Raw genomic sequence first — 22,356 nt, 5'->3', positions numbered from 1 at the left:
GGGAACTATAGATCAATTAGCTTAACATCAGTGGTAAGAAAGATAATGGAATCCTTACTCAAAGATGTAATCGAAAAACATCTAGAAACCGAAAATATAATATAGTCAGTATGGATTTCAAAAGGGAAGGTCATGCTTGACCAACCTTTGAAGAAGTAACAGAAAGGGTAGACGAGGGTAATGGCAGTAGATGTAATATATTTGGATTTTCAAAAGGCCTTTGATAAGGTACCGTATAGTAGACTCATGACTAAGGTAGAGCATGTGGAATCAGGGGTCAAGGATCAGAATGGATAGCAAGCTGGCTACAAAACAGAAAACAGAGTAGGGGTTAAAGGTAATTACTCTGACTGGCAAAAGGTGGGAAGTGGTGTTCCACAAGGATTGGTGCTGGGACCACTGTTGTGCACCATTTACATAAATGATTTGGACTCGGGAATCGGAAGTACAGTTTCACAATTTGTAGGAGCAAGAGGAGCAGAGGGATCTGGGGGTACAGATACTCAAATCACTAAAATTAGTGATGCAGGTTAATAAGGCCATTAAATAAAGCAAACTAAGCACTGGGGTTCATTTCCAGAGGGATAGAATTGAAAAGCAAAGAAGTTATGTTAAATTTGTATAGAACCTTGGTTAGACCACACTCGGAGTACTGTGAACAGTTCTGGTCTCCATATTATAAAAAGGATATAGAGGCACTGGAGAAGGTGGAAAAAAGATTTACTAGGATGGTACCAGAACTGAGAGGTTATACCTATCAAGAAAGATTGAGCAGGCTGGTGCATCTTTGTAAATCCCAGTGAGAACATAAGAAATAGGAGCAGGAGTAAGCCATACGGCCCCTCGAGCCTGCTCCCCCATTCTGATCTGCGACCTCAACTCCACTTTCCCGCCCAATCCCCGTATCCCTTGATTCCCCCACAGTCCAAAAATCTATCCATCTCAGCCTTGAATATATTCAATGACTCAGCATCCACAGCCCTCTGAATATACTCATTAGAAACTGAGAGAGATAGAATGCTAGGCAAGAAGAAAGAAATGACTGCTGGGGGCATTGCAGCCAAGTTTGATCCTATCCACCTGCCCACACTTTCTAACATAGGTCACAGATTAACAGTCAGGAATGGGAACACACTGACCAAGATTACCTGTACTAAACCAGGAAGTGCTGAGGTCACTTGTGGCAATCTACTACTGTCCCAGTTGAAATTTAGTAACTCCACACAGATTAGGGATTGACCCTGATGCCTTTGTGGTCTGGCATAGCTGTTCAATGACTTAGCTTTCTAAGACAGTAGTGGAAATAAATGCATTATTTTCAGTGGAACAGAATGGAATTATGTTTGGGCATCCTTGGGTTCATTGGAATCATTGTTTGCTTTGGTTGTTGATTGAACTATATCATTATGAATTGAATTACCTTCTCTCTCAGTCCTGCCTGTGCTTTTCAAAGAAGAGCTTCAGAATGAGGAAGCTGAAGAGGATAGTACTGCTACTCTTCACTGTCTGATTAGCAAACCTGATGCTCCAGTGAAATGGAGGAAAGGATCTCTGCTGCTTCACCCAAGTGAAAAGCATGAAATGAAGCAAAAAGGTCTCTGTGTTGAGCTGCTTATTCACAGCCTAAAAGTAGAAGATGCTGGAGAATATACTTGCGATTCAGGGGATCAGCAGACCACAGCCGCCTTAAAAGTGAAGGGTAGGACAACAATCATTGCTTATAATTAAATAATTATTTCTTTTTGTCATGCAATGTTCCACATGAGCTGATCATCTCCAAAATTCTCCTGAAAAAATCTGATCTACCATTTGTTTGAGCTTTCGTTCCTGCTGGTGCAGATTTCTTGTTCAAGTTGAAGCTCAGTTCTTGTTCTCTTGCAGTAAACACATGCATGTTATAAAAATATATATATTTTTGCTGTAAATTAGAACCCAGTTACATTTCTTATAGTCAGTACTCTGGATTTCATTCACATTCACAACTTGAGATTTGCCATGTTTGAGATGAGCATTGTTGTTCTATGTCATGTTTCTTTATCCTTTCTAACCAGATTTTATTCATCATTCAGACCAGTCTACTTTGTTGATGATTGCATTTTACAATCTCCTTCGAATTTCACACTCTTAAAGCATATTCTTAGTGCAGTCAACTTCTATTTTTATCAGTGCGACATCAGTACATCTTGATCCCCTTTTCAGCCTTCATTAAAGCTAAAAATTATTTTTTTTAGTTCTTTAAAGGCACTTTTTCATGTCTCTTGCAAGTGTAATCAGTTATTTGCTCTTACTTTTACTAGATCTACCCTTAACCCTTTCTTGCCGATTGACATTCTTCGCCTCACTTTCTGTTGATCTCAAATGATGTTCCCACATCTGCTCCAGTTTTAAACGTTCCTCCATAAAGCTCAGATTTCCCTTTCATACCAAATATTTATTTTCCCCTTAACAGTCTTAACTGTATAAATGTCAAATTGTGACCAAGACTTGGATACTCCCATTTTTAGAGAGGCTGTTCTAATATTTCTCTTGCAATCCTGCACAGGAGACAAGAAAAAGTTTTTTGTTCAAAGACAACAACTAGCCTTTCGTTCCATCGCAACCTTTCTTCTCTCTTTTATTGATATACTGTTCCTCTGAATGTTCCTCTAAACTTTCCTCTCTTGTTCCTCCTACATGCAAATGTGCCATCCTACACACTGTTGCTCCCCACTGCACCCACGCTGTGTTGAAATCAAGACTCATCGCAGTCTCCAACTCTTGTTTTCCAGGACTTCATAACTGTGGAAAGTCATACCTCCCTCATTCTATTCTCCCATCTATTTCATAAGATCTTTAAACCCAAGATTGCCATCACCTAAACACTATTTCCTGATTTATCTGGACTTTTACTATTCTCACCCATAATCTTTGGCACTAAGGGCCTTGACCCTTCAGTATGGTTTCTCAGTTCAAATACAAGAACTTGTGTCTGTTAATGAGTTATGAGGCAGCAATTGAATTGAATATATATGAAAACATCTGACTGCTATGGAGTGAGCAGTGAGCATAATGGAAGGTGCATAACATTGATGAAAGGGAAATAAAAATGATGGTGGCATTATCTGGCTGGTACTATACTATCAAAAATATTTTAGGTCACTGATAATGGAGCATTGAATAATATACCAACTACTACAACACATTACTTTCAGTGCACCCGAATGAGCTTATATTTGGGTATGCAGATTCACGGGAGTCCCTTGTTAATCTCGTGTCTTAACTAACCCACACTAGCATGAATTAAGTTATGTTTCTTTTAACTTTGAATAAGTTTGGACAGAATTTATCTAGGCAGTCATTAATTTAAATTTTGACAAAACTAAATCATCATGAACAAAATTGCTGTCTCCCTTAGCTCTTCCTGTACTTTTCAAACAAGAGCTTCAGAATAAAGAAGCTGAGGAGGATGGTACTGCGATACTATGCTGTGAGGTTACTAAACCTAATGCCTCAGTGGAATGGAGGAAGGGATCTGTGGTACTTCATCCAAATGAGAAGCATGAAATGAAACAAAAGGGTTCTTGCGTTGAGTTGCTTGTTCATAGCCTAAAACTAGAAGATGCTGGAGAATATACCTGTGATTCTGGGGATCAACTGACCACAGCCTCCTTAAAAGTAAATGGTAGGATAACAATCATTATTTATTATAATTAAATCAATGTTCATTTTCATTGGAAAAAGATTCTCAAGTTGCTGATGATTTTCTCCAAATTTCTAATATCAATTTGTGAGAAATTAGTTGAATATCCTAATATGAGGTAGCAATCCATAGTGGTTTGAGGACATCAGAAACATATGAACATATTAAAAAAAACAGGGTGGAAAAAGACTATCAAACTTTCTCCATCCATCAACCTACCTGTCTCCAGGGGAGGCAAAAAAAATGGTGGCCAATTGAAAAAAAAACTTTGGGAAATTCCTTTCCGACTCCCTAACATGGGAGTGGTTAGAGATAGGAGACAAGGAGGTGGTGGAGACATCGGCATGGATGGTCTTGACTTTTGCTTTAAAGAAATCCATGAGCTCCTCTCGATTTGCTTTTGAAGTGAGAGTAGGGGTTGGGGCAAAGGGGCTTATGGAGGAGAGGAGCCGAGCATTATGTTTGTTTTAATTGTTTCTCAGGATGTGGGCATCACTGGTAGCGGCTGACATTTATTACCCTTGCCTATTTGTCCTGAGAAGTTGGTGGTGGGACTTTGTCTTTACCTTGCAGGATAATCCTGAGAAGTAGGTGGTTTTGATTGTGGAAAACGGGGCACTGTAATACTTGACATAATCAAGCCTGATCCGGCGATTGGTAATTAGGCATCTAAATGTCCACGTTTGTGGCTCTCAGGGTTGAGGAAGCGGAGGTGGAGGCTGTACCAGGAGGTTCTAGCAATTGCAACTTTGACCCTCTTTACTCATTTGGGGTGATTCATAAATACTGAAGTGGTAGCTGTGGATTGATTGGAGGAAGTAATGTCTACCCACGATATCACTATCAGGAGGTCTGTAGACAACTCCTACAGACCTTTGCTGTTCCTTAAGTGTGCTCACTGCCTGATCACCCTTACTGAAATCCCATCTTTCTTCTGCTGTAATTGTGTCTTTTATCAATATTGCTACTCCCCTCCTTTCCCAATTTCCTTGTCTTTACTAAAGATCCTATAGCCTAGAATATTTAGCTCCCCATCATGCCCAGCTTGTAGCCAGTTCTCTGTAATAGCTAATGCTAATCCCTTTAAGCTGAATTTGTGCTTCTGACTCGCTGTTTTATTTCTTATGCTTCGTACATTTGTGTACAGAATTCTTATCTGGGTAACTGTCCCCATATGTCCTGCTGGTCGTCTTCTCACATTTTTTGACTTACTGTATGGATTTTCTCCTTCCCATCCCCTAACTAGTTTAAATGTTTCCCCACTGCCCTATTTACCCTTTCCGCAAGGACATGGGTACGTCTCCGGTTTAGGTGAAGGCCCTCCCATTTGTACAGCTTTCCCTGGCCCCAGAAGTAGCCACAGTGTCCCAATAATCTGAAACCCTTTTATACAATCCTTCCAGCCACGATTTAACAATCCTTATCTTTCTCTCCCTGTCTGGTTCATCACGAGACACTAGTAGTAATCCAGAGATTACTAGCCTGGAAGATCTCCATTATCTAGAATTTAACGTCTTTAAATCCCTTTGCAGAACCTTAAACCCACTCCCATCTATGTCATTAATTCCTACATGAACCGTGATCTAGCTGCTCGCCCTCCCATTGCAGAACATTTCGTATTCACTCTCTGATGTCCCAAACCCCCTGGCACCTGGGAAGCAACATACCATTCGGGACCCTGCATCATGTCTACAAAAAAATCTATCTAATCCTCTGACTATAGATTCCTCCACAATCACCACTCTCCTTTTCTTACTTATGGGGCAAACAGTACAGGTAGTAACATAAGAACATAAGAAACAGGAGCAGGAGGAGGCCAAACGGCCCCTCGAGCCTGCTCCGTCATTCGCTAAGATCGTGGCTGATCTTCGACCTCAACACCACTTTCCCGCCTGATCCCCATATCCCTTGATTCCCATAGTGTCCAAATATCCATCGATCTCAGTCTTGAATATACTCAACGAATGAGCATCCACAGCCCCCTTGGGTAGAGAATGCCAAAGATTCACACCTCTCTGAGTGAAGAAATTTCTCCTTATCTCGGTCCTAAATGGTCGACCCCTTATCTTGAGACTATGACCTCTAGTTCTAGATTCTCCAGCCAGGGGAAATAGCCTCCCAACATCTACCCACTCAAGCCCTCTAAGAATTTTGTAAGTTTCAATGAGATCACCTCTCATTCTTCTAAACTCCAGAGAATATAGGCCCATTCTATTCAATCTCTCCTCATAGCACAACCCCCTCATCCCAGGAATCGATCTAGTGAACCTATGTTGCACCCCCTCTAAGGCATGTATATCCCTCCTTAGGTAAGGAGACCAAAACTGTACACAGTACTCCAGGTACGGTCTCACCAGAGGCCTATATAATTGCAGCAAGACCTCCTTACTCTTATACTCCAACCCCCTTGCAATAAAGGCTACCATACCATTTGCCTTCCTCATTGCTTGTTGTACCTGCATGTTGACTTTCTGCAGTTCATGCACAAGGACACTCAAATCCCTCTGACTACCAATATTTCTTAGTCTCTCATCTTTTAAAAAATATTCTGCTTTTCTATTCTTCCTACCAAAGTCGATAATTTCACATTTACTCACGTTACTCCATCTGCCACCTTCTTGCCTACTCACTTAACTTGTCTATTTCCCTTTGCAGCTTCTTTGCGTCCTTCTCACAGCTTTCTTTCCCACGTAGCTTTGGATCGTCAGCAAACTTGGATACATTACACTTGGTCCCCTCATCTAAGTCATTCATATAGATTGTAAACAGCTGAGGACCAAGCACTAATCCTTGCGGCACCCCACTAGTTACAACCTGCCAACCCGAAAATGACTTGTTTATTCCTATTTGGTTTTCTGTCCATTAAGTAATCCTCAAACCACTCACTCCTCAATGCCTGTCGTTGCTCATGGATCCCCTCCTCTTGTGTGTCACTCTTTTTGTCTACATCACTGGTACTTTAGCAGGTATACCTATTAGACAAATCTAGCCTCACAGATCATCTGTTGCTTCCTATCCGGGGCAACAGATGTTTACAGATGATTACTCAATCTCCCATACCAGTTTCTCTACTCCTAGCAACCTGTGGGGTGGAACATCTATCTAAATAACTTTCTCTCTTCCAAATATTGTGGGGTGTGTCCAGATTTCTCTCAAGCTGTGCAACTTTCTGCTGGAGGAGTGCAACCTTCGTACATTTCATACATATGTGTTCACCCTGCATGGTATGTGAGTCCAGGCAGGCCCACATCATGCATGCTGTACACATCACTCCAGACTCCGATCCTGACACTATTTATATATTTAACCCAAAAGATGTTCTTTTTCAGTTATTGTTCATTATTTCTATTTACTCACTTTAATTGATTATTTTTACTTAATATATCTTGAAAATCACTTTCTGTCCTACCCCTGAAGCTATTATGTAGTAAAAACTGCAAATAAGAGTTCAGAAAAATAATTACTTAAATAAATACTTAGCTCTTTCTGGCTGCCACTGCTCCTCGCTTGTAGGTTATTGTTTTTTTGGATGGGGAGAAGGTCGGGGGGGGGGGGTTGGGGGTGGATGTAAATGAGAAATATAATCTAGTATTGGATTGTTGGGGCTTTTACTATGAAAATGGTTTTCAGTGGGTGAAATGAGAATTGTGTGTGGAAGCTGAGAAATAAGATTTGGATGTTGACTAATCAATATCATTATAAATCAAATTTAATGTGTTCCTTAGCGCTGCCTGTGCTTTTCAAACAAGAACTTCAGAACGAGGAAGCTGAAGAGGGTGGCACCGCCACTCTGCACTGTGAGGTTAATAAACCTGATGCCCCGGTAAAATGGAGGAAGGGATCTCTGGTACTTCACCCAAATGACAAGTATGAAATGAAACAAGAAGGTTCCAGTGTTGATTTGCTCATTCACAGCCTAAAACCTGAAGATGGTGGAGACTATACCTGTTATTCTGGGGATCAACACACTACAGCCTCTTTAAGAGTGAAGGGTAGGACAACAGAGCATTACTCATTTTTCATTGTAATTAAATCCTATCACATTTCTATCCTCAAACATGTTCATCTTTGCCAGCTTCCTCTTAATAACAGCATGTCACTCACTCAGTAATGTATTAATTGATGCTGCATTGCTGAATTAAATGCTCATCTTCACCACAGTTTACACATAGCTCGCTGTGAAAATAAAGCACTTTTTCATCAGGCACTCAATGTAAGTTTTACGATTAAATAATAATTTTTTCAATCTAGGATTAACACTAGTATTTCATGCTACAATTTCAGGGTCTAAATTACAGTATATGAACACTAGTATTTGTAAATTGATTATACTATTTATGATCTTCATGTCATATGAAGATTCTGCAACCTTAGTTGATAAAACATTTGGAGGCAATTTTTAAGTAGTGTCCAAAACTGGCATGAAGTCAGTGGAGTGGCCTTTGCATCCGGCCGCTGGTGCTGACCTGAGGCAATTTGTAGCCTGAGCTTCATAGACATGCCACCGGCGAGCTGCAGGTGCCCCACCATCTCCCGCGCAAAGCTGGCCATGTGGCGGAGCCTGGTATTGGCCGAAAGCAGGCTGGAGTTTTTTTTGGAGAGCCCAGGGGAAGTAATCCTGTTCCTCCTGGGCCCACAAAACAATGAATTAAAAGCTTCACCTGCTGCTTTTTGAGCAGCCGTCAGTGGTCCGCTAGTTAGGCAGCTCAGCACCTGGTACAGATGGGCAGAGCGTGCACGTCGCATGCTCCACCCATTTATACAACAGAAAAGAAGAGAATGAAAAATGAAGAGAAAGGGAGAGATAAAGAGAGAGACAAGCAGAAGAGGAAAGAATGAGAGAAGCTGAAGCAGATAAGAGAGCTATCCTCTGACTTACAAGAACTGCAACAACATCTTACATTTATATAGCGCTTTTAATGTAGAAAAATGTCCAATAGGTGTGAACATTATATTATTAAAAATCTTACTTATGGTGTGTAATTCTTATTCACAACCCATATTTCCTGCTTTCATGCTTTTTGTCAACATTTCCCAGTCAATTTAGCTCGGTCAGCAGGCACACTGTAGTTATAGGCTTTGCGCACTAGATGGCTATGTGTAGCTTGTTTCCAACCACGTGGCCATCGAGTATATTTTTTTTTAAAACTTACATTCATCAACTAACAAAGAGTGATATCAAAGGGCAATTTACTAGTATTGTACGACATAATCTTGGTGTCATGTTTGGTGTCCTTTGAGATTCTATTATCTTGATTGATTAAATATTAGTTGTCTGAATGTAAGGACATACACATCTATTGATGAATTAGAAGGCAGTAACTAACCGCATCAAATATGAAGACACCATACCACTATGTGGTGAGCAGGATAAGCGTAATTGAAACTACACATGACTGGTATAGTATTATCAAGTGTTTTGGGTAGCTGATATGGAGCACTGAATGATTCATCAACTGTCAGAATATATTTTTTCAGAGGAAATAAATTAAATTCTATGTGAATATCCAGAATTGCAGTGATCATAATTTGACTAGACTGTATTATCAGGAATTAATTTACTATCTTCCTTTAGCGATGCCTGTGCTTTTCAAACAAGAACTTCAGAACAAGGAAGCTGAAGAGGATAGTACTGTTACTCTACATTGTGAGGTTACTAAACTTAATGCCTCAGTGGAATGGAGGAAGGGATCAGTATTACTTCACCCAAGTGACAAGTACAAACTGAAGCAAGAAGGTTCAAGTATTAAGTTGCTCATTCACAACCTGAAGGTAGAAGATGCTGGAGACTATACCTGTGATTCTGGAGATCAGCAGACCACTGCATCATTAAAAGTAAAGGGTACGGTTAGAAAAATTAAATCATTGTTGATTTACATCAAAAATGTGACTCTTGGAGCTCCATTTCCTCTTCAAAATACAGCATCTACGATTTCCTTTATTCTTTGTATATGTAGTGATATTAATATGAAAAATGTATCTGTATTGTTAAAAATGTTGTGTCTGTGAGCATGTGTGTCTGTGTGATATTGTTGCAGAGTCCCCTTCAACTAATCAAATTGTAAAACCAGAGACCATTGTCCCTTCAATCAATCACTTGTTTATGACCTGCTGGACACAACATGGCAGCAAATCAGCTGTTTTTGCCAGCAGGTTTTCCAGAGTGGAAGGATAGCATGCACTGAGGCTTCCCATTTTTACATCGTTCACCCTTATTTCAAAACAAAGCATACCCCAATTCAGCATGAATAATGCTACAGAGGATCCACTAGTTAAGAATTGCAAAAGTGATGCAATGTTTCTTCAAACTTTTTGTGCAACTTTTCAGAAAAATACAAAATTACATAGAAATAACATACCTGTGCCTATGTTGTGCGATACTGTATAGGGACTAAATTGAAAATGCTTAAAAGACCATGGGGTAAATTTTTGCCTTCACCACCAGGGCGGTAAGCTGGCAGAGCAAATTGCCTGCCTGTTGTAGAATCCACTTGATTTTTATTCCATTGATTTTAGTGAAGGCGAAAACATACCTCCATGAATTTCATAACTTTCTGGCTAAAATAGCAAGAAGAGCTTTTGTTTGCAAAAAAACCTTTGACTGGAATATTGCCTTTCTAAAGCAAAATTATGATCTGTGATAAAGATTAGTTATCAACACATAAGGATATCACTGAACGAGTGCAAAACATTCAGCGAGGAGAAGGGAAATGGCCAGAAGTCATGGTCAATGTTGGAATCATTGACGTAGGTAGGAAAAGGGTTGAGGGCCTACTGGCAGAGCTTCAGGAGCTAGGAAAAAGATTAAAGAACAGGACCTCAAAGGTAGTAATCTCTGGATTACTCCCAGTGCCACACGTTAGTGAGTACAGAAACAGGAAAATGGTGCAGGAGGAAGGGCTTCAGATTCCTGTGGCATTCGGAGGGACCTGTATAAGTCGGACAGGTTGCAGCTGAACAGGGCTGGGACCAATGCCCTCGCAGGGAGGTTAACTAGTGCTGTGGGGGAGGGCTTAAACTAATTTGGCAGGGGGAGAGAGGAGAGACAAGGTGCATATGAGGGACAAATAGCAACAGAACAAAGAATAGTGTAGAAACAGCAGGAATTTGATGGAGGAAGAAAGCAAAGTCAATTAGCATGGTGTTGGAATGCATGTGTGTTAATGCGAGGAGTGTTACAAATAAGGTTGACAAGCTACAGGTGCAAATTGCCACATGAGGTTAGGATAAAGTGGCTATAACAGAGACCTGGCTTAAACATCGGCAGGAATGGGAACTAAACATTCCTGGCTACAATGTATTCAGGAGGGATAGGGAAGGAAAAAAGACAGGGGATTGGGGGGCAGTATTAATCTAGGATAATATTACAATTCTACAGAGAGACGATATACTGAGGGTTCAAAGGTTGAATCTGTTTGGTTAGAGTTAAGGAACAAAAAATGAGCTGTTAACTGTTGCATTGCTGGGTGTTTACTATAGACCCTCGAATAGTGAGAAGGAGATGGAGGAGTAAATTTCAGAGAAATGTAAAAATAATAGAACAGCAATAGTAGGGAACTTCAATTACCCTAACATAGACTGGAGGAAGAAAAAGAGTAAAGGGCAAGGAGGATGAAGAATTCCTAAAATGTGAACAAGAGAACTTTCTTAATCAGTATGTTTCTTCCCCAATGAGGAAGGAAGCAGTTCTGGGAAATGAAGTAGGGCAAGTGGAGTGTGTTTCAGTGGGAGAACATCTGGGTAATAGTGATCATAATATAATTAGGTTTAAAGTGGATACGGAAAGGAACAAAGAAAAATCAATGGTGAAAATACCCAACTGGAAGAGAGCAGATGTCAATGATTTGAGAAGGGATCTAGCACAGGTGGACTGGAAACAAAGATTGGCCAGGAAAACAGTAGATGAGCAATGGCAGGCCTTCAAGGCAGAGATAGTTCAGGTACAAACCAAGCATATTCCCATAACGAGGAAAAATGGGGCATCCAAAGCTAGAACTCCTTGGATGACAAAGGAAATAGAGGTTAAAATAAAACAGAAAAAGTAGCTTCATGACAAATGTCAGGTACAGATTACAGGGAAAAAAAAAGTCCGAATACAGAGAGTGCAGGGGGAAATTGAAAAAGGGTATAAGGAGGGCAAAGAGAGTTTGAGAAAAGATTACCGGGTAACATAAAAGGGAATCCAAAAGACTTTTATAAACATAAAAAGTAAAATGATGGTTAAAGGATTGATGGCATCGATTAGGGGCAAAAAGGAAAATCTTGTGGAGGCAGAGGGCATGACTGAGGTACTGAATGAGGACTTTGTATCTGTCTTCACAAAAGAAGAGGATGAAGTGAATGTCGCAGTAGAGGAGGGAATAGAGATATTGGATAGGATGAAAATAGAAGAAAGGAGGTGATAAATACATTGGCATCACTCAAAGTTAACAAGTCACCTAGTCCAGATGGGATGCATCCTAGGTTGCTGAGGGAAGCTAGGATGGAGATAGCAGAAGCTCTGACCACAATCTTACAATCCTCCTTGGATATGGGAGCGGCGTCAGAGGGCTACACCCCTATTCAAAAAAGGGGAGAGGGATCAACCTGGTAACTACAGGCCAACCCAGTCTAATGTCAGTGGTGGGAAAACTACTACTTTACAGCAAATGAGTTACTTTTGAAGTTTAGTCACTGTTGTTTTGTTGGCAAATGTGGCAGGTAATTTGCACACATGAAGATCCCACAAATAACGCTGAGATAAATGACCAGTTAATCTGTTTTGGAAGTGTTAGTTGAAAGATGAATAGTGGCCAGGCCACCAGAAAAATTCCTTACTCTTCTTCAGATAGTGCCATGGGATCTTTTAGATCGACGCAAACAGGTAGACAGGTCTGAGTTTAACCTCTCATCCGAAAGGTCCCTCAGGATTGCAGTAAAGTGTCAACCTAGGTTATATGCCTAACCCCTGGTGTGCGTCTTGAACATACAACCTTCTGACTCAGAGGCAAGAGTGCTACCATTAAACCTAACTGACATTATGTAATGATGCAGCATATGCTTTTCTCACTTATCTCTGTGCCGTGGGTGTGACTATGATAGAATTGGCATCACACTAGTAATAAGAATGATAGCACTGCCGAAGCTCAACCTTGCATGATTGGTGGATAAGATTAGAAGTTGGCTTGATCAGACTTGTATGAGGTCATTCAGAAATCAGTATTCCTTTTGAGTAAACTATGTGTTCACAAATTGAATTATTGTTTCCCTTAGCTCTGCCTGCGCTTTTCAAACAAGAGCTTCAAAATACAGAAGCTGAAGAGAATGGTTCTGCCATTCTGCGCTGTGAGGTTACTAAACCTGATGTCCCAGTGGAATGGAGGAAGGGATCTGTGCTACTTCACCCAAGTGACAAGTATGACATGATGCAAAAGGGTTCCTGCATTGAATTGCTTATTCGCAAATTAAAACCTGAAGATGGAGGGGAGTATACCTGTGATTCTGGAGATCAGCAGACCACTGCCTCTTTGAAAGTGAAGGGTAGGGCAACAATCATAACTGATCATAATTGAACCCTTGTGAATTTTTATCATATAAGATGTCTTGTGGCTCTCACTTTGCCACCCTGATATTCACTATTTTGTTAACCATATAGACAGATAGCAGCTGGCTATGTAAGGGGTTTCTTTTTTTTACTGTTTCTCGGGCTTATAATAGGTCAGCCAGTTATGTTTTCCTGAGCTGCCCTGCCCGCAGTGCGGTTGCGAATCGCTTACCCCTTCCTGATTCTGAGCTGAGGACTTATCGAGTGGTACAAAGACAGACAAACAGACCAGTGGATTGGTACAAGGAAAACCAATGTTTATTAATAAGAAAACTAAAACTACAAGGTAAACAGTATAATACAGAAGATAAAGAAATCGCTATGGATGTAATACAGTCTTACACTTATCGGGTTGAAAGAAACGGACACATCGAGGGAAAATTCTAAAATCACAAGTTTAGCAATAACCCTTAACCCCCAACCTTACACTTATGCTAGGTTGTCTTGTGGCGGCCAGAAAATTAATGCTCACCGGTGAAAACAGATGAAAAGGCCTGGCCCCTGTGCCTGCTGTTGCCGTCGACATGTGGTTGCGAGGTTTACTGAATGGCCTTCCTTCTTAGGTGCTAGCAGACAGACAGGACAGGGCCAAGAGGCGAAGAGAGAGAGCTACTCGCCAGAAATATACTGGGCAGCTTCAGTTATACCCTCTTGGTAACAGGTTTTTTCATACCTTATCAGCTTGCTTCATTGTTTGATTTAAGCACGAAACGTAAGACAAAGGACCCCATCTCTGGCCCATTTACATTAATGGCCATTTCCTGTATCGATCTGTTTGCTAACTGCTTTACCATTGTTCCGAATGTACCTTGATGGTTCACCTTTTGTCCTGCGATCACTTCCTGCTCGAATTTTGATGTGTTGGCCGGCCATGTTGATAGCTTGCCTCAGGGCTAGAATGCAGCTGCATTGTTTAAAGAAACCTGTCTGAGACACGAAGCCTGCCAAGTTGTTAAGAATGCAATTTCAAATCTGCCGGTCCTCGGCCATGTGTCTGACTGCAGCCATTTTGAGAGACCTTGGATTTTTTAAAACAGTCACACCAGGGTTTCTTTAATAACTCCAATAAATCTTCGGGGTGGGGGGAACATGTGAAATTTTGCGAATCCCTTCAGCTAGAAGGGAGGGAGAGAGAAAACAAGGAACGACAGGCCAGTTAGCCTGACATTGGTCGTCGGGAAAATGCTCGACTCCATTATTAAGGAAGTGGTAACAGGGCACTTAGAAAATTATAATATGATTAGGCAGAGTCAACATGGTTTTATGAAAGGGAAATCGTGTTTGACAAACTTATTAGAGTTTTTTGAGGATGTAACTAGCAGGGTAAATACGAACATACAAATTAATAGCAGGAGTAAGCCATTCAGTCCCTAGAGCCTGCTCTGCCATTTGATAAGATCATAGCTGATCTCATTGTGACCTCAACCCTACTTTCCCATCTACCTACTATAACCTTTGACTGCCTTGTTAATCAGAAATCTATCTAACTCAGACTTAAAAATATTCAACTACCCTGCCTCCACTGCTCTCTGGGGAAGGGAGTTCCACAGACCCTCGACCTTCTGAGAGAAAAAAATTCTCCTCATCTCTGTCTTAAATGGGAGACCCCTTATTTTTAAACTGTGTCCCCTAGTTCTAGTCCCTCCCACAATGGGAAACATCCTCTCAGCATCTACCCCTTCTAGTCCCCTCAGGATTTTATATGTTTCAATAAGATCACCTCTCATGTAAACTCCAAAGTATACAGGCCCAACTTGTCCAACCTTTCCTCATAAGATAACGCCCTCATCCCAGGAATCAGTCGAGTGAATCTTCTCTAAACCGCCTCTAAAGCAATTATGTCCTTTCTTAAATAAGGAGAGCAAAACTGCATACAGTATTCTAGATGTGGTCTCACCAATGCCTTGTACAACTGTAGCAAAACATCTCTACTTTTATATTCCATTCCTCTTGCAATAAATGACAACATTCCATTTGCCTTCCTAATCACTTGCTGTACCTGCATGCTAACTTTTTGTGATTCATGTACTAGGACACCCAGATCCCTCTGCACTCAGAGTTCTGCAATCTCTCTCCATTTAAATAACATACTGCTTTACTATTCCTCCTGCCAAAGTGGACAAGTTCACATTTTCCCACATTATACTCCATCGGCCAAATTTTTGCCCACTCACTTAACCTATCTATATCACTTTGCAGGCACCTTATGCCGTCTTCACAACTTACTTTCCTACCTACCTTTGTGTCATCAGCAAATTTAGCAACCATTGGTCCCTTCATCCAAGTCATTGATATAGATTGTAAATAGTTGAGGCCCTAGCACTGATTCCTGTGGCACTCCACTCGTTACATCTTGCCAACCTGAAAATGATCTATTTATGCCTACTCTCTGTTTCCTGTTAGCTAACCAATCTTTTATCCATGCTGATATGTTACCCCCTACACCATGAGCCCTTATTTTGTGTAGTAGCCTTTGATGTGGCACCTTGTCAAAAGCCTTCTGGAAATCCAAGTACACCACATCCACAGGATCCCCTTTATCCACATTGCTTGTTATTTCCTCAAAGAACTCTAATAAATTAGTCAAACACGATTTCCCTTTCACAAAGCCGTGTTGACTCTGCCTGATTGCATTGAGATTTTCTAAGTGCCCTGCTATAACCTACTTAAGAGATTCTAGCATTTTCCCAATGACAGATGTTAAGCTAACTGGCCTGTAATTTCCTGCTTTCTGTCTTCCCTCATTTCTTGAATAGAGATGTTACATTTGCTATTTTCCAATCCGATGGGACCCTTCTGGAATCGAGGGAATTCCAAAATTCATTCTTTGCTGTTTTTTATATTCTGTCCAATCTTCTGACCTGCCACTAATCTTCACGGAATTACATGCTTTTTCTTTCACTTTGATACCTCCACCACCCCCTTGGCCAGTGCATTCCAGATCCTAACCACTTGCTGTGTAAAAAAGTTTTTCCTCATGTCACCTTTGGTTCTTTTGCCAATCACCTTAAATCTATGTCCTCTGATCCTTGACCCTTTTGCCAATGGGAGCAGTTTCTCTCTACCTACTCTGTCTAGACCCTCCATGATTTTGAATACCTCTATCAAATCTTCTCGCAACTGTCTCTGTTCCAAGGAGAACAGCCCCAGCCTTTCCTGCCTATCCACGTAACTAAAGTCCCTCATTCCTGGGATCATTCTAGTAAATCTCTTCTGTACCCTTTCCAAGGCCTTCACATCTTTCCTGAAGGGCGATGCCCAGAACTGGACACAGTACTCCAATTGTGGCCGAACCAGTGTTTTATAAAGGTTCATCATGACGTCCGTACTTTTGTACTCTATGCCTCTATTTATAAAGCCCAGGATCCCGTATTTTTGTTTAACTGCTTTCTCAACCCGCCCTGCCACCTTCAACGATTTGTGCACATCTACCTCCAGATCGCTCTGTTCCTGTACCCCTTTTAGAGTTGTACCCTCTAGTTTACATAGAAACATAGAAAATAGGAGAAGGAGTAGGCCATTCAGCCCTTCGAGCTTGCTCCACCATTCAGTATGATCATGGTTGATCCTCTATCGCAATACCATGTTCCCGCTCTCTCCCCATACCCTTTGATGCGTTCTGTGTCTACAAATCTATCTATCTCCTTCATAAATATGTTCAGTGACTCTTCCTCCACAGCCCTCTGTGGTAGAGAATTCCATAGGTTCACCACTCTCTGAGTGAAGAAATTTCTCCTCATCTTAGTCCTAAATGTCCTACCCCATATCCTGAGACTGTGACCCCTCGTTCGAGACCACCCCAGCCAGGGGAAACATCCTCCCTGTATCCAGTCTGTCCAGCCCTGTTAGAATTTTATATGTTTCAATGAGATCCCCTCTCACTGTTCTAAACTCGAGTGAATACAGGCCTAGTCGACCCAATGTCTCTTCATACGACAGTCCTGCCATCCCACGAATCAGTCTGGTGAACCTTCGCTGCACTCCCTCAATAGCAAGTATATCCTTTCTTAGGTAAGGAGACCAAAACTGCACACAATACTCCAGGTGTGGTCTCACCAAGGCCCTGTATAACTGCAATAAGACATCCTTGCTCCTGTACTCAAATCCTCTTGCAATGAAGGCCAACATACCATTTGCCTTCCTAACTGCTTGCTGCACCTGCATGTTTGCTTTCATTGACTCGTGTACAAGGACACCCAGGTCCCTTTGTACATCAACATTTCCCAATCTATCACCATTAAAATAATATCCTGCCTTTCTGTTTTTCCTTCCGAAGTGGATAACTTCACATTTATCCACGTTATACTGCATCTGCCGTGTATTTGCCCACTCACTCAACTTGTCTAAATCACCTCTAAGCCTCTTTGCATCCTCCTCACAACTAACGATCCCACCTAGTTTTGTGTTATCAGCAAACTTGGAAATATTACATTTGGTTCCCTCATCCAAATCATTGATATATATTGTGAATAGCTGGGGCCCAAGCACTGATCCCTGTGGTACCCCACTAGTCACTGCCTGCCACCCCGAAAAAGACCCATTTATTCCTACTCTCTGTTTCCTGTCTGTTAAACAATTTTTAATCCATGCCAGTATATTACCCCCAATCCCATGTGCTTTAATTTTGCACACTAACCTCTTATGTAGGACTTTATCAAAGGCCTTCTGAAAATCCAAATAAACCACATCCACTGGTTCTCCCTTATCTATTCTACCAGTTACATCCTCAGAAAACTCCAGTAGGTTTGTCAAACATGATTTCCCTTTCATAAATCCATGTTGACTTTGTCTAATCCCGCTGATATTTTCCAAGTGTCCTGTTATCACATCCTTTATAATAGACTCTAACAATCAATCTCTTGGACCTTTTTTGCTGAATTCTAAACTGCTCCCAATCCTCAGGCTTGCTACTTTTTCTGGCAGCTTTATATGACTCCTCTTTGGATCTAATACTATCCTTAATTTCTTTCGTTAGCCATGGTTGGGCCACTTTTCCTTTTGTGTTTTTGCATTTATATTGACTCCCCTCGTCCTTCCTACTGAAATGTATCATTTCGCATTTTTTTCCATTAAATTTCATCTGCCACTTGTCTGCCCATGCCACCAGCCTGTCTATATCCTCTTGTAGTCTATCACTATCCTCCTCACTGTTTACTACCTTTCGAAATTTTGTGTCATCTGCTAATATTGAAATTGTGCCCAGTGCAGCCAGTCCAAGTCATTAATATATATCAAGAAAAGCAGTGGTCCCAGCACTGACCCCTGGGGAACACCACTGTATACCTCCCTCCAGTCCGAAAAACAACCGTTCACCACTACTCTCTGTTTCGTGTCCCTTAGCGAATTCTGTATCCATGTTGCTACTGCCCCTTTTATTCCATGGGCCGCAATCTTAATGATAAGTCTACCGTGCGGCACTTTATCAAACGCCTTTTGAAATTCCACATACACCACATCAACTACGTTACCCTCATCTATCCTCTCTGTTACCTCATCAAAAAGCTCTATCAGGTTAGTTAAACACGATTGGCCTTTAACAAATCTGTGCAGGCTTTCCCTAATCAATCCACCCTCATCCAAGTGACTGTTTATTCTGTCCCGGGTTATCGTTCCTAAAAGTTTCCCCACCACTTAGGTTAAACTGACTAGCCTATAATTGTTGTATGCAAGTTGATGTATATTCTCGAGTAGTGGCTGGACTAGACATAATTGATTTATATATAAGAAAATCTGGGTAGTCAGCAATTCATTTGATATGTTTTGAGGATGCCAGAAGCCACAAGACAAACTTCGACAGGGTAGATGCAAGGAGGATGTTTCCCCTGACTGGGGAGTCCAGAACCAAGGGTCACATCTCAGAATATGGGATTGGCCATTTAGGACTGAGATGAGGAGAAATTTCTTCACTCAGAGGGTGGTGAATCTTTGGAATTCTCTCCCCCAGAGGGCTGTGGAGGCTCAGTCATTGAGTACATTCAAAACAGAGATCGATAGATTTCTAGATATTAATGGCATCAAGGGATATGGGGATAGTGCAGGAAAATGGTGTTGAGGTAGAAGATCAGCCATGATCTTGTTGAATGGCGGAGCAGGCTCGAGGGGCTGGCTGCTCCTAGTCCTTATATTCTTGTGGTACTGCCTATGTTCATAAATCATAAGATTGAATTGTTACTTTGATTACACTATCAGCTATTTGTTCCCATATTTATAGGAACACAGGAACAGGAGCAGGCCATTCAGCCCCTCGAGCCCGTTCCGCCATTTCATTAGATAATGGCTGATCTGTATCCTAACTCCATTTACGCACCTTGACCCCATATCCCTTAATACCCTTGCCTAGCAAAAATCTATCGATCTTAGATTTAAAGTTATTAATTGATCTAGCATGTACTGCTTTTTGTGAATCTTTGGAATTCTCTCCCCCAGAGGGCTGTGGAGGCTCAGTCATGAAGAAGTGTTTCCTAACTTCTCTCCTGAATGGCCTGGCTCTGATTTTAAGGTTATGTCCCTTTGTCCTCAACAACCCCACCAGCGGAAAAAGTTTCTCTCTATCTACCCTATCAATTCCTTTCAAAATCATAAACACCTCAATCAAATCGCCCCTTAGCCTTCCATATTCCAGAGAATACAAGCCTAGTTTATGTAATCTCTCCTCATAATTTAACCCTTGGAGCCCTGGTAACATTCTGGTGAATCTGCGCTGCACTGCACTCCTTCCAAGGCCAATATATCCTTTCTAAGGTGCGGTGCCCAGAACTGCACACAATATTCTTAATGTGGTCTAAGCAGGGCTTTGTATAGTTGTGGCAAGACTTCCACGCATTTATATTCTAGCCTTTAGATATAAAGGCTAACATTCCATTAGCCTTTTTGATTTTTTTTATATCTGACCACTACATTTTAGTGATCTGTGTACATGGACCCCTAAATCTCTTTGGATCTCCACTGTTCCTAGCTTTTCACCATTTAAAAAAGTACTCAGATCTATCCTTTTTTGATCCAACATGGATGATCTCTCACTTACCTGCATTGAAATCCATCTGCCACAGTTTTACCCACTCACTTAATCGAATATAGTTGAATAAGAAACTAATTACCTTTACAAGACAGTCCTTTATATCTTAATTGTTGTATGTAGCTATTAATTTTCTCCAGTCTAGGTTGATATTAATATTAGTGATCTACAAAATATTATGTTCAGTGGAAATGAATGGAATTGCATTTTGTTATTCAGCGGCTCCAGAGCTCTTTATCAAGTTTGGATCTTGACTGAACAACATCATCAGCTGATTTAATTCCTATCTCCCTTAGCCCTGCCTGTGCTTTTCAAACAAGAACTTGAGAACACTGAAGCTGAAGAGGATGATATGGCCACTCTGTGCTGTGAGGTTACTAAACCTGATGCCCCAGTGGAATGGAGGAAGGGCATTGTGGTACTTCAGTCAAGTGATAAGTATGAAATGAAGCATGAAGGTTCCCGCATTCAGTTGTTTATTCACAACCTAAAACCGGAAGATCAAGGAGAATATACCTGTGATTCCGGGGACCAGCAGACTATTGCTTTTCTAAAAGTGAATGGTAGGAACCACTTTCTTGCATTGTTTTATTTAAATCTAGGAGAAAATGTATGTCATAGTTCTTTGTCTTGAATAATTTAATTTTGTGTGGACTAGTTTGAGATATGTTACTTGTGAGTCTTATTTCATTTCGTAGTCAGTCATGTCACACTCTGTACAGCTTTTCATCTGTTGTCTTTATGTAATCTGTTACTTATGATGATTCAGCAAAACAAATCACATTGCTGGTGAGTTTACTGTTGTTTGCAAGATTGGCAATAATCTGACACCTGGAAATAACTGTGGTACATGATTCAATGCTATTGTCTGTTGTGGATGGAGGTTATCAGCTTCTGATAGGTTAGTTAACCTGTTGGGGAAACACCAAATAATCCCATTAACTGGGGAAAGGATCCAATTAAAGCAGATTATACTGGAATTTCAAAGTACCTAAAGGGCCTGAAAATCTGTTGCCAATAACTACAGTTCAGAACTGGTGCTGATGGGATGACGTCATTGTCAAATGCAGCAACTGCGAACCAACCAAGCATTTTGCACTGCCAGTGAATGCCATTATCCTTTTGGACAAGGAATGGTACAAATGGGAAGTGATGCTAATGCAAAGACAGTATCCCAGGTAGAAGCTCTACCGGTACAAAGTCTTACCTTGGACTAACATAGGATCAGTATTAGAGGATCCACTAAAGCAATTGTTGAACTTTGTCAAACGCCAGCAGAAGAATTATGAATTTCCTCCATGACTAGAAATGCTCTGCCCGTGGTTGTAAAGGCCGCACCTGCCCTGGATGTTTTTGCAACAAATTCATTCCAATCACATAGGGGGGATATCTGGAGTATTAACTAGTGAATTTTGTCTGGCTGAATTCAAAACAGGAGAGGTGCACTCTTCCAGAGGAGTTGCAAGCTCATCCATTTCCACAGAGGTATGAATCAACAATTACAACGGCAGCAACAGTTTAATGCCATCGGTAGTTTTTACATTTGTTTTGGATGTTATTGAGTCCACTCACTTGGAGATAAGGATATCCACAGTCAATCCAATGGCCTACATCAACTACTAAGAAGACTTCCATTCAGTCAATGTCCAGGTGGTCTGCGATACACAATGGAGGAATTTATATGTTCCTGGAATCATCATGATGTTTTGGTTCTCACCCAGTCGTTTGGCTGTAACATTTCACTGATAATCAGCTGCAAGTTCCTCTGTCATTGAGTAAGCAAAAGGTAACAGCACAGTATGACTCCCTGAACAATCACTGCAATTTTGGTGCTGAAAGTATATGTCTCTAAGTCAAGGGGACATGCCTGGATTTCCCTAGAAAATTCCTCCCTTTACCCCCTTGAAAGGCCTCACCAACCACTGACGAGCTGCAGCAGAGTGCCCATTTGGTGCACAAGGCTCACCAGCTGCTTTCAAATGAGGCCCTAACCTGAAAACGGTTGCGGCTTCTTGATGCCGGCTTCAGGCAGGCTGGATGCCTGGTACATTCTGCCTGTTTTGAGCAGTAGTTGAAAAT

The 22,356-nt window shown here is 41.2% G+C and overlaps 1 protein-coding gene across 1 annotated transcript in view; it reads left to right on the top strand.

The window, feature by feature from the left end:
- The window catches only part of LOC137299362 (obscurin-like), a 552,786-nt gene that overhangs the window by 257,973 nt on the left and 272,457 nt on the right, over window positions 1-22,356 (top strand). Inside the window, exons 49-53 of the mRNA XM_067968057.1 lie at window positions 1,433-1,699; window positions 3,395-3,661; window positions 7,405-7,671; window positions 9,255-9,521; window positions 20,574-20,840. Coding sequence (XP_067824158.1) covers window positions 1,433-1,699; window positions 3,395-3,661; window positions 7,405-7,671; window positions 9,255-9,521; window positions 20,574-20,840 — 1,335 coding nt within the window. The remainder of the gene's footprint in view (window positions 1-1,432; window positions 1,700-3,394; window positions 3,662-7,404; window positions 7,672-9,254; window positions 9,522-20,573; window positions 20,841-22,356) is intronic.

Source organism: Heptranchias perlo, chromosome 2 (genome assembly GCF_035084215.1).
Source record: "Heptranchias perlo isolate sHepPer1 chromosome 2, sHepPer1.hap1, whole genome shotgun sequence".
In the NCBI taxonomy this organism is placed as follows: Eukaryota; Metazoa; Chordata; class Chondrichthyes; order Hexanchiformes; family Hexanchidae; genus Heptranchias; species Heptranchias perlo.
Note: the sequence above shows the minus strand (reverse complement) of the source record. Positions and strands in the feature narration are given on the sequence as shown.